The sequence below is a fragment of the Anopheles ziemanni genome, chromosome 3, assembly GCF_943734765.1.
Source record: "Anopheles ziemanni chromosome 3, idAnoZiCoDA_A2_x.2, whole genome shotgun sequence".
NCBI lineage: Eukaryota > Metazoa > Arthropoda > Insecta > Diptera > Culicidae > Anopheles > Anopheles ziemanni.
The window spans coordinates 83,927,652-83,940,428 of record NC_080706.1 but is presented as its reverse complement, the minus strand read 5'-3'; the positions used below and the strand labels follow the sequence as shown (position 1 = coordinate 83,940,428).

At 41.2% G+C, this 12,777-nt stretch overlaps 1 protein-coding gene across 2 annotated transcripts; it reads right to left on the bottom strand.

Moving 5' to 3' along the window:
* Positions 1-3,302: 3,302 nt before the first annotated feature.
* On the bottom strand, positions 3,303-11,067 carry LOC131286002 (ADP-ribosylation factor-like protein 5B). 2 transcript variants are annotated; one of them, XM_058314859.1, is made up of 7 exons: positions 10,447-11,067; positions 10,131-10,389; positions 5,604-5,719; positions 5,142-5,234; positions 4,756-4,881; positions 3,464-3,573; positions 3,303-3,375 (listed from the first exon to the last, which is right to left on the bottom strand). In XM_058314859.1, the coding sequence occupies exons 2-7, from the start codon at positions 10,174-10,176 to the stop codon at positions 3,327-3,329; spliced, it is 540 nt and encodes a 179-aa protein (XP_058170842.1). In that variant the 5' UTR covers positions 10,177-10,389; positions 10,447-11,067; the 3' UTR covers positions 3,303-3,326. The 2 variants fall into 2 exon arrangements, with proteins under 2 accessions (XP_058170842.1, XP_058170841.1); XM_058314858.1 differs by having other exon boundaries at positions 10,131-11,067.
* Between the last annotated feature and the right edge of the window lie 1,710 nt (positions 11,068-12,777).

Here is a 12,777-nt window from a genome sequence, read left to right as displayed (position 1 = left end):
GTACGATTAATCCCATTCCATTCTATCGATCATTAAGGAATGTTGATGTATTTTATAGAATATTTGTTTAAGTATAAATCTAACGAACTTGGCCTTTGGAAATTCCGCCTCTCGTGCCCACATAGTGCGCGCACCGTTATATCTATCCCTGTTGTTAGAGTAAGTTACATGTTTTCAAATGTAATAAGCATTATCAAATTAAAACTATACTAAGTGAAGATAAGCTTTAATATTTTTCTATGTTTATTCTAAAAATAATGATTGTTCTAAATGTAGTTACACTTAGTGTGAGTTACTGCTTCTTGCAACTTTGAGACGTCAGAGGCATTGGAATCGACTTAACACCTTGTTTCCAACTCTTCGCCAGTGCAGGTGTATCTTTGCACAAATCAGAACACACATTGCGTTGCTACATCACCTGTCGTCTGTCCCTATCACGCCGAATTTGTCCTTGCCAATCGATGGACGGGTCATCCCCAACGCCTTTCCGGTCGCACCAGATCACCTACCTACCCTACGCGGCCGTACATCTTATCATCGATGCGCCAGCGAAGTGATGCAACAAAAAATAAAATAAAAGTAAACTATAGCTGAGGGGGGAAAAAGAAATTTGTTAACTTTACTGCATACCTGCTTTATGGGGCACATGCGGGGATGCGATACGATACGCGGCTGTGCAACGTGCAAACATTGGAGCCAAGAATTGCGGTGTTTTCGCACCTCTATCCTTCAAGCTGTGCGGCGGCGTAGACACAATTGCACGAACTATCATCGGTTTGCGATAAGCAACTATCGGCTACTGATAAGGCGTGGGTGAAGCCACTACTCGCTCGGGGGGAAAAACACATGCATGGAACGTTCTAACTCCACAGAGAAGACGTTTTCTGACGGCGAAGTATGATTTACAATCAAATGGTGAGAAATGTGAGGCACATTTTATGTTTTGTTGCTGGCTCCCAACCGGTTTTGAGGCAGTCAAGTTGGGGCCGGAAGGGCACCACCAACTGATCGTACCACAAGCTATCCTTAATCAAATAACGACCCACATCTGAAGTATTTTCGGTAGCAGCCAACCGGCACTCGAGCCACTCGGCAGCACGGCAGGATGAGGCAGGTGCTAAATGAAATGCTAATTAATTATATTTACCTTGGCGAAAGTGGCCCGGAGCAATTGAACGAGCGCACGGAGACTTTGTTTGCAAATGAGCCCACTTTATGACGGATGGCAGATTGATATTTGCTGAGAGTGCGGCGCTGCGCTAGGAAAATGGTTGGCCACCTGAAGTAGTACAATCTCCTGCTGCCCAAGCCAGCCAGCATAAGAAGCGTAGCATCGACCGCCTGCCGTCCTTCTCGTAGCAGGTATCGGCGCTGAACGATCACAATGGTACTATGGTGTGTGGTCCGGGCCCCTATTGGAGAACCACCACTTAAACGCCAGAGTACGATCGACACCGTAGTAATTTGATTACCTCTTCGCCCGCGTTGAGAGCGCTCCTTCAGGGGAGCAAAGTGAAATTAATTTTAATACAAACAGACACCAAATACCACTTCTTCTGGCTCTCGAATGAAGCACTGTAGCTTAAGCTAGTATTATTTGCTTATGCACACAATTTGTAGTGTTTAACTTGTTTTAAGGGGCGAGTTTTCGACGATCCAGGATAAAATGGATAGCTTTGGGAACTCTAGGACGAAATATGCAATAAACCAGGTATTGTTGATCTGGGTACAAACAAAAAGTACACAATCCAAACATAAATAAATGGGTTAAATCTTTCTACTTTTCTTTTTAATTCCAAAAAAGAATTCCAATAAAGAAGAGTAATTGTGGAATATTTGACAATATAAAATTGTCTGCCATGCTGCTAACATGCTGACAACAGCGCCATCTGTATCTCAAGCTTATAAGTGATTTCCACTCACCATCAAATTATTCGTAAATGTTGCTATTGCAGTAGTTTCTCAAACATTTAATCAAAGTAAGCACAAAACTTGCTTTCATAGACATCCTTCGTTTTGAGAAATATTTAATATTTATTTAACTAATAATGTAAGTAGTTCTCTGTTTTCCGTGGCATTTACAGTCCCTCGATGAATCTGGTATCGCCCAGCAGCGAAGAATTCCATAACATTCCAACGTGTCCGATTAGCATTGTAACGCAATATTCTTCCTATATCCATAAGTAGTCACACAGTTTTCCCTTCTTTACTCCTTTATAATGTACAAACAATTTCCGTGTAGCTCCCATTTTATGTTGGGGAAAGAATGATTAAAAACAAGATACAGCAGCTTACTTTAGCTCTTATTAACACATGAGGAAAATGTAAAACAAATATTTAAAAAAAACATTGATAACCGAATTCACACGCCCATTCTTTGCTAATATAGTGTTTGCAGACCCCTAAAATGTTACGGTTAATGTTAACAAGTAACTTAGCACGGTATAGCCCTATTACTTACATCGCATCGTACAATACGAAGGTCCGGTTTGTTTGCCCAGTTTATGTAGGTTTTCTGTCTCTTCAGTACGGAATTCTACACGGTTTCGAATTTTTACTTAGGCTTGTCGAAAACATTTCCTTTGCTCTTAACTCTACGGACACTGTACACATAAGGATGGTTTCTTTTTTGTGTTTGGTTTCATATGTTAATCTCATACAAGTTCGGGCATTGAGTGATTCCTTAACCTTGAGTGCAACTTTTTCATCAAAGCAGATTTTCCACTTTACCTTTTCGGTCTGATTGAGAATTACATAGTACTGTTCTTGTGTGGCTGATGTGGCGTTTTGATCACCCTGTTCTCTTGCGAAACTTGTGGACATTTACATCGGTTTGAAATTTGCTATCGTATATTCAGTAACGACAATTACATCCATCCCTACATTCGTGGAGCATGCATACCACTTTCATACAAAGGTGCACTATACATTCTCGAGACGGCTTATCATCTCACGTTTTCCATCCTAGCCTAGGAATAATTTGTTTGATTTAATCTTCTAACCGCGTACTGAGGAATAGCTTGTCCCATGTTGTGGCAAACTTCAGTTTGCCCAGTTGCGCTGTATTTTATGTCCTACGCATATACACATTTGTTTCACATTCGGCCAGAGTTGAGAAGCTATCATTTCCGACCGGATGCCCACCGTTTGCTGTACTGGTTGGCCTCCCAAGGGTTACCATACATAACGTTGCTGACGGGAAGGCCGCAGCCCTAACAACTCCATTAATTCACCAGCACAGCCTCTCCAAACAGAACGAAGGTGAATCTTTCCCTAGCGTTCTGCGCACTCGGCTTGCTCGCTCACTTGCTTTATTCGGGTGGGTGTCATTTCTTCTTAATCCGTTGCGCAATCCATTCTAATCCCTGGTAGAGGCTGAAAAGCAAAAGCGGGAGGGAATGTTACCGGTTAAATAAGCGACCTATTTTTTAATTACTCGAGGTAACAAGGTTGTGCTACATACCCTTCGCCCGTTAGCGCACAGCAGGACTGTATGTGCCACTGGTGATTTTTGATGGATGTTAGATCTAATTGTTTGGAAATTTCAGCTGCACTCATGGAGTCTTTTAGATCCTGGAGAATAAGAAGGAAAGAAATTGTTAAGGTACATACATCGGACAGAGTTGATGAGGCATAGTTGCAAATGGTTTCTGAGGAACGGAAAAGTTACATAACAAGCCCGCGATGGGGTACCGAAAAGGCAATCGTTTCTTAAGACAGGACTCGATCATTTTTCAGATGATTCATGTTGACCAATCAAATTAAATTTATCCAGGTTTAGATACAGTTAAAAGGATTTTAAATATAGTTGTTTTTAAATTAATGCCTTACGGATTTGTAGCAATGATATCATTTTATTTGTATATGCTTTACGCATGAGTTTTTCTGTATTCCATTGGAAATAAAAAAAAAAAATAGCAAGCGAACCAATTTATCTAAACAATTATTACTTCTTTAAATAGAAATTAAATGAATTCTTTCTTCTTCTTCTTGGCGTAACGACCTCTTGGTCATGCCTGCCCGTTAAGGGCTTACGAGACTTGTTTCCCTTTTGTACGTGGATAGTCAGTCCTCTCGTACAGGGGAGGGTCCGGTCTCGGTTGGGATTATTATTAAATGAATTCTTTAAATAAAGCAAAAAACAATCGCATTATCAATTATCAAAAGGAATGCTTCAGATCGTCTAGCTGTTAGGGAATCCTTTTTAAATACATATACATTTATACATTATGAAATGGTCAAGGTATTTATATCACAATAAGATTTATTCAAATACTAGTACAATAACGAATGAAACCATTTTTAGTAAGATTGATAAAAAGAGAGGTCGATGTAAAGCATAATTTAATACAGACTTGCATTAAGCAAGGGTTTCTTCACAATACGATACAGATCGCTAGAAATTCTAGACCTCCGCGTCCCGGTTGAGCCTCATGGCCTTACGAATATTGTTGAACATATAATATCCCGAGCAGTCGAAAGAGTTTCACAGATCGAAGTCAAGGGACATGGATCCTGTTGGTCACCATGATATGCTCGAAATCAAATGCGAGGGTCGTTCTCAACTTTCTTCCAAAACATCAACTCTCCTAGCTGCCCATTAACAGTAAACAAAATTAGAAGTAACTGTAAACAATATTCACATGGTTTCCACAGATTGTTGCATGGTATGCTGTGACTTCTCTTTTTAGGAATCTTGATTCTTAATTTCTTCTTCGAGTTGAACATTGAAATGCTCCTAGTTTATCATCTTACCTGCTTATTGGCGTACACTAATAAACTAGCCTTGGTTAAGTCTTCGTGCTGGAGCATTTTGTACAATTCCTCACGTGTCACCGCTAACCGTTCGCGATCCGTTGAGTCTATTACCATGATGATGAACTGTGGTGTGCCGTATTCGGAGGAATCGACAGGACATAAAAAAGAAGAAATAAAAAGTCAAGTACAGTAAAACTTTGCCCTCGGTTTCTAGTAACGTATCGTTACCGGTTGGGTCAATTCACACATGGCACACATGTTGCTATTTTTACGCAGGATAATAAGTCAGGCGGCAACTCTCCGCTCCTGCGCCAGCAAGCACGTGGCTCATGAGAGCGCCCCCCTCTCCCCTCGAAACGTTGCCTTCCTAGCGGGTTGCTTACCTCGGTGTTTGTGTAGTACGTGCTCCACGCGGCCCGTAAGCTTTGCTGTCCACCCAGGTCCCAGACGAGAAAGTGAATATTTTTCCAAACAATCTGCGTCATCAGAAGAGTTGCGTGAGGGAAGAGAAACGTAGAAGAAGTGAGGTAAACTATAAACGTGTTTGAATGCACTCGTGCTGTCAATACAGTTTTCAGCGATAAGCAGCTTATGAGTTTAGCGGCCGAAGCCGGCCAGTTTTGGAGTAATATTTTTTCCTCTCTAACACCAAACCAAACGCGCACGGTGAGGTTTATGTTTGTTTTAAACGGCAGAAAGATCCATAAACCGCGAACCCATGCTAGTGGTGGGAAGCAAGGGAAGAAAAAGGTTTCCCTTTCGATGGCGCTTTTCCATTGGAATAGGTCATGGGCTGGTGGGATGGTGGATATGGAGATGGGTGGCGGGCCATTCATCCTACTAACCTCTTCCACGTTCGAGCCGATCGTTGGGCTCGTGTGAACGACTTCATTCATCAGAAACTGGTACAGGATGGTCGTCTTGCCCGCGTTGTCTAGGCCGACCATAACGAGTTTGTGTTCTGAAAGCAGGAAGAGAGAAAAGAAAATACAGTGATGAAATGGTGTACATTGTCAAGCCCTTGTCAAGCCTTTAAATTACCCTCAGGTCAAGCAAACAATTAAATCTCCAGGTCAACAACAATACCAAAGGGTTTGATTCTGTGCTTCTTTTATCACAATGGACAGACGATGAATCATTGCGTTGCAAAATCATTCGATGACTATAGTTGCCAGTTTTCATTCAGTAAATCAGTAAATTTAAACCTTATGCTAATGCAAACATTGCTTCAAAATATTTATTGAACTGATTCATTTACTGGTTTCTCAGGGAGTAAAATGAACGGTCAAAAGAGTACAAACTGAAACTTTTAAAAAGGAATCCAGGTGACAACATCTTCAAGGATATGTGAACAAGCGATACACGCCATTACATTACACCCATTTCCATGAATTAATTTTCATTGAAATTTAAAAGTGATTCCATTACCCGCTAATGAATTACATCTTTATCGTCCGTTTAAAATTCAACACCCCCGAGTAAATGGAGTGATTTCAATCGCGTTTTGTACCGTGATGATAAGATTACTACTACTTCTACCACTCCTCGCGGAAAATTGTCGCGTGCAGGGCGAAACAAAACAAATTTGAATTTAAACCACATGCTTCTGTGCTACCACCGGCGACAAACAGTTCACACACCATAAAATGGCCAGCTTTACAATGTGGCAAACAGCGCGTTGAAACATTGTATCACACAATTTACCGGATAGCGCCGGATAGCTACAATACGGTAAGGTTGGAACATAGGGCAGTGGTCTCCCGTTTCAACCGAAAACTAGGTGAAAATAAAGGACCTGAACATGATCTTCATTTTATGCCATCGATCAAACCAACACTGACAGTTATAAAGATGTCTCAAAATGTCTAATGTCACATAAGGACAAGTTGCTAGAAGGAAAGTGATAAAATCTACCTCCCCGAGATAAATTGGCTGACGTAACATATGAAATAAGATGCACTCCTTCAACAAACAACATAAAGTTCTTGCAGATGTTTGCAGATCAATTCTTTACACTCTCTTTTATTGCCAAAAAACAACAATTGTTGTTGAAACTATCAGATTGTTATCAAAGCGAGGCTTTTTGATAGCATGTTTTTCCAGGCTTCATTTTAAATTGTGGGGCAAAATGGCCCAGATAGTTGGGCAGGATGATCTCCGTTCATATATTTGTAAATTAAAGCTATTTGTCATGATTTCATATTTAGTATTATCTGCAATTCTATCACAAGTAAAACATCACAAAAAGTAGAATATGTCAAGAAGTTTAAAGTGCATTCAACTCCATACAACATTTTGTTTTGTGGCAATGAAATTTACAACAAATATTTAAATATGAAATATCTAAAACCAATAATTTGTGAGATTGTGGATACAGAATAGGTACAAATTGAGTTATTTAGTTTAGATGAGACAGTGGCATACTGAATAAGTTTGGCAAAGTAATGGCAAAACAAATGTTTTGCCTAATATTTACGGCAGTTATTCAACCCTATTTAGGATATTTTGATTTGTTTCTCTCGCCTTAACCAGCGGATAAAGATTATGAATAAAATTCTTTTCTGTATTCGTTAAGTAATATATTGAGATACTTTATTTATGAATGTTTGCTTAATTGCAATATTTGGACAATTGCAATATTCTTGTTTTCTCTGTTAAATCTTAATCAAGAGATTTGAAATTCGCATAAGCTGCATAAGAGACGCCAATGAACATATTGTAGTACTTCGTTTTGATTTAAATGCCTTAATTTCGCTTAAAAAGAGCCAAGGCATTTCGAATCATACCAGTGAGATCACGAACAGCTGATCATGCTAAAGGGTTTAGTTCGCTGAAGCTTATGGACGCTGCGTGGACCAGTTTATATACATTTGTCCGCGTCATGCCAGCGCGTAGTTGAACCGAGCGCTCCGGAATACCACAACACCGTCCTTCCTCTCCTCCACCTGCACGTGTCGCTTAACGGTTGATCGACCATAACCATTATCAGATTGCTCCCTTACGCATGCGGTTGCAGCCGTTCAGGAACCGGTGGGGCCAGTCGGTCTCGGGGAATTAAGCGGATGGTTTGAAAATTATCCCACGCATGACCGAGAGCGGGCGGTCGGACACACGATGGCTTAACCGTATGTGCACACAACGACCTCGGGAGGTTTACTTGCGGCATGGTGACCGTTCGAATGCGGGATACTGGTGACTCGGGTCAGGTCATACCCTAATGAAGTGGAGTAAAGCTTCTGCAGTCGGGTGGGGGGTAGCAAGTCGTGCGTTCGGTTGCTCGTGACACAGCGCTGTACAGTGGACAGACAGAGGAACTGTTTCAGCCACTACGGGTAAGATGGATATCTCTGTGGAGCAGGGTTGATCTCAGGGTTTACCATTTTTAATCAAGCCTTTTCCAATTTGTACAATGAGATGGATGCGATTAGTGTGATTGAACTTTCGGAATCTTTCAAAAAGAAGTCACCGCCTAATTAAAGTGATAATTTGAAGATTACGTACGATCGTCTAGTAGCTTTCATTAAGATCAATTCACCACCCAGTTAAATCTTAAACCCCCAACAGAGATCCTATAAAAATAAATCTGGCCCGCGGGTAGAAAAGCTGTTTAAATAGAGCCGTGTATTCCACCTGGACCCAATGACTATGCGAAACACGTAAGCACCTGAATGATGTGTCTTCAACGAGCGAAAGTTATCCGGTGTCGTGTTCCGGGGGGGATAGGTCTCGAATTGCCTCCTCGCGCCACACCTCAGCAAAGCTAGAGGAACCCGCAGTGAAACGCTTGTCTCGTTGCAAGTTATTTTGATTTACATACGGTGACAAGCGAGTGCAAAACCAATGGACGCAATAATAGTTTACGTTCAGCGAACTTCGCCCAGTGAAAGTACTCGCTATAACTTATAACGGATCTCGTCGGGAGGGCTTGATTTGATGGCCTAGTTTGAATTAATATCAATTTGGATTAATGGATTTGATGTCCGAACTAGTATTTATTGCGTGAACTTTTTTTTTTTTTAATTGGGACAGGTGGCTTTTTCTCACTGAAAACGATCAATTATCTACATGTGTATTAAATTAATTGGACAGGCTGTTTACGAAACCGTTTCAAGGTCATTGAATGTTCGAATTAATAATAATTCTTGAACATATGGTGGGTTCAATTTCCAAATTTTCGTTCCACCACATTTTGTGCAGTATTTTCTAACCGGGATCAATTTAGCAACGTGTGGTTGTATAACACCTGGCTCAATTCGTCGAGCTAAACGATACCATCGGGACGCATTAGGAAACAGTGATCCTTTGCAACCACGGCAATATCCATAAAATAAACTCGGAAAACACGCTCCAAGCAAGCTGCTGGGGTGTGCCTTTTTTTAGTTTATCATTCACGTGGAAATGGCAGTTATGGCAGAGAAAAAAATCAATGGTTTACTATATTTTTACTCATAGTCACGACCCACCGTGATAAGGTACAATGTAAAGGATTTAATTTTATACTCATTTCAATGACAAAACAATAATTTATATGTAGTAACAGGACATTTTAAACCAATAATAACAAGCCAACCGGAACGTACGAAAAACATTTGAATGTGTGAGTGTAACGAAAAAAATTGGGCCAGAAAATAATCGTTACCGAAATCGAAGGTTTCACTTTTCAAAGTGACCTTCGGAATTTTTTAAAACTTGATGAGATGCTGACATTTTGAAAGCGAAAAGAGACGAAATGAAACAAACAGAGCAACAAAGGAAAACTGTTTTTGGGATAGCGGGTTTAGATTGCTTGGATGAAAATGTATGATTTTAAAGAAGGTCTCAAAACAAAACAACCTAAAGATTTGTACTTAGAAGAAAGCTGTTTTCGTGTATTGTGTTCGTAACCAACTAAATCGGAATATTTAACATGTCCAAAAACACGGGTGACTTTTAATTACAACTTTATCTAACGCCTTGTAGGTCAGGTAAATGTTCATCATTTTGTAATTCGCCACCATTCCTCGGCATTGTTTACATTCGCCAATCGTTTATGTGCACCAGTCCACAACACGATGATAAGCTTGCCTCTGCTCAAAGTAATGCACGTCTGTTAGTCCGCCAAAGCTTGATAATACAGCACGCGAAGCCAATTCACTCAAAGGAAAACAAGAGGAAGAAATGAGAGCAAATGATTATGGTCGATCCGCCGTGCTAGTGTTCGTCGTAAGATCACGGCCGCGATCAAGACCATAGACCTTTCACTAACTGAACACGAAACGAAACCTTCAGCACAACAGTTACGAAAACAAACCGCGCCTTACATTCCCCCGACGTCAACAACATATGTGGGCTCAATGTACTGTTTTTTTCTCTGCTGTTTTGTAGCCACTTACCTTCGTTGCCGAAAAGGCTCCATATTTTGGCAAAGAGCAATCCCATGGTTGAACACCTTGGAGAACCGAGCAGTAGGCGGAAGATGCGGATCTTTCTTCAACCGGGACGATGACAGGTAAACGTAGTTCGATATGGTGATTCTGACGGGAACGATTCGTCACCCACTGCGTTTAGCACCGATGTGCCGTACACCAGGACTCAACAAGACGACCGGGAATCCTTACAACGGATGCCATTACACACCGATCCGGAGGTAGACTAAAGTGGGTAAACTATTTGCTGACTGTGCACTTGCTTTTTACTTTTCTTGCTTACACACACTGGACGTCGTCGTCGTTGTTTCTTTTCACTCCCTTTCTCCAGCAACTGCTTCACTTATACGCTTTGCACAGCGCACAAAGATATTCCCATTGAAGCCCACCTAGAGCCAATACGTTTGGCACGGCGAGCGAAAGTGGTTCTCTTTGTTGCAGATTGCTTTCGTTTCGTTTTCACTCTAATTGTTGTTTACTCTTGACTGCTTCTGGTGTCGGGAGGGTTATCCAAAGTTGGTTTGCTAATCAAAGATGGATTGCGTCGTACTTCCGACGCGATGCTGGAGAATTTCGACGATAGCTAGCATCAATTTGGCACCGTCGTTAGGACTGACCTTTAATCGAAGTCTGCCAATGTGGACCATACGGACGGGAATACCGCGAAGCAAAAGATAACACGAAACCAATTGGTGTGCTTGTTAAAGATATGAGAAACCAAGCACGGATCACGGGAACGTAACGACGATCTGCCAACGAAGGTTTACTAAACACGTAATAGGAGTCGTACGTGTTTGAATATTCTCTGGACAGCAAAGAGGAGCAAATGTACACGCGAATGTCTAGCTTGAATGATCAAAATAATAGAAATTGGACTACGTTTTGCACGACACGACGATGGTCCTCTATGGTGCACAGTCAAGGTATATATTGCACTGCATAGGCAGTGTGGTAAGGAAGGCTTTTGACATAAGCAAACCAACATAAAAAATACTTTGTGAAAAATAACCAGCATAGTCCGTTTGTAGGAGGCAATAGCACTCTTAAACCCACTAGGCAGCTCAAAATATCGCCCTAAAACCGTCCGAAGCACGAATAAACGTCCTACTTTGTTGTATGGGGATGAAAAAAATGTTAATTAGTTACCAAAACACAACATAACAAAAACTACTAACCTTAAATCGTATGTACACGCCTTGATCCAAACTGTCAACTTTTAACTACAAATCAAGGTCCATGCAGAGCCAGGTTTAGTCATTTAAGGCTTAAGAACTGATTGTCAATTTTTCAACCGGTTTGCCAAAGTCCGGAACTTTTGAGGCAGGAGGTTGCGTAAAACATTTGCCGTTCAACTGTCTACCCGGGTAGTTTTTGGAGTTTTATTTTCAAATAACTTTTTATTGGATTGTTGTATCGGCATGAAACGTTTAGAATGCCTCGGCATGAAACGGTTAGAAATACTAGTTAAATGATTTATTCCATTCATTTACCCAAGGAGAACCTTGCTGCACTTTCCTACCAAAGGTATACATGCCTACCAAAAAGGACCTTGCCAAGTGTATTTTTGGTAGGCATGGACTCCTCATAACCTACCAATAATTTTTCTTTGGGAGGCACCGCAGTGGAAAGAGGTACTGGCTGTCAAACCTTTGTTTGTTTACTGGTTACTGTTTACTGTGCACCAACTAGCAAGCATTCGACCGTGTTTTTACCAGCGTATTCGTTGTTTCATTAGTTGTTAGATTTTTCTTATAGCCGTTGTTATCGGGTGTAACATAGTATCGGTGGCCAGTGTTCGATAGCAGCGCTTGGATCGACCGACTCGGGGAGGTTAACCGGGGCCGGGTTAACTCGCATCAGACAGTAAGTACGTGTGTAAGAACCCACAGCAGCGTTCTTAGTGATGATGATTTTTCCGCGCTTTTCACATATTTCAGTGTCTCAACAAGGAGGAAGAAGCGGCTTCAAGCGAACATCAACGCGTTCTATGTGTTTTCACTGGCCATGACAAAGTGGTGGTGCACATCGTACATCGAAGGAGCTTGCTACGATCCATGGTCGCTGTTTGCCAGCACGAACCAGAGGAGGGGACGGACCATTTCGGGATGTTTCGCCTGATCGCCTTCCGAACCGGACAATAATTTATTATTATTATTATCGATATATCAAAACAATAAAACAATCAAAAATATTTTCCTGCTTGAAAATAATTATTATGGGAAAGAAAAGATATCCTGAACTCAGCTCATATAATATACTACGAATGGGTATACGTTTTTTGCACGTATTACTGGGACTCTTGCTGGAACTACATAGTACCAGCAACAATGTCAATTTCTGTCAACCGGGAATTGACATTGTTGCTGGTACTATGTAGTTCCAGCAAGAGTCCCAGCAATCTGCCATGGAAAAACTTGCTGGTACTACATGACAGCTGAAAAAAATTTGAATTTTTGTCAACCGGGCATATAAAAAAAACCTCGCGCGATGTCGCACGAATCGCGCTAGGTTTTTTTTTGCATGGAGTTCAGCGTCTGTCAGGCGACGTCGCGTCACGCGACGGTGCAGTCTAGAAAGCGTGTTATGTGACTAATTCGACTCAAATCATTGTGAG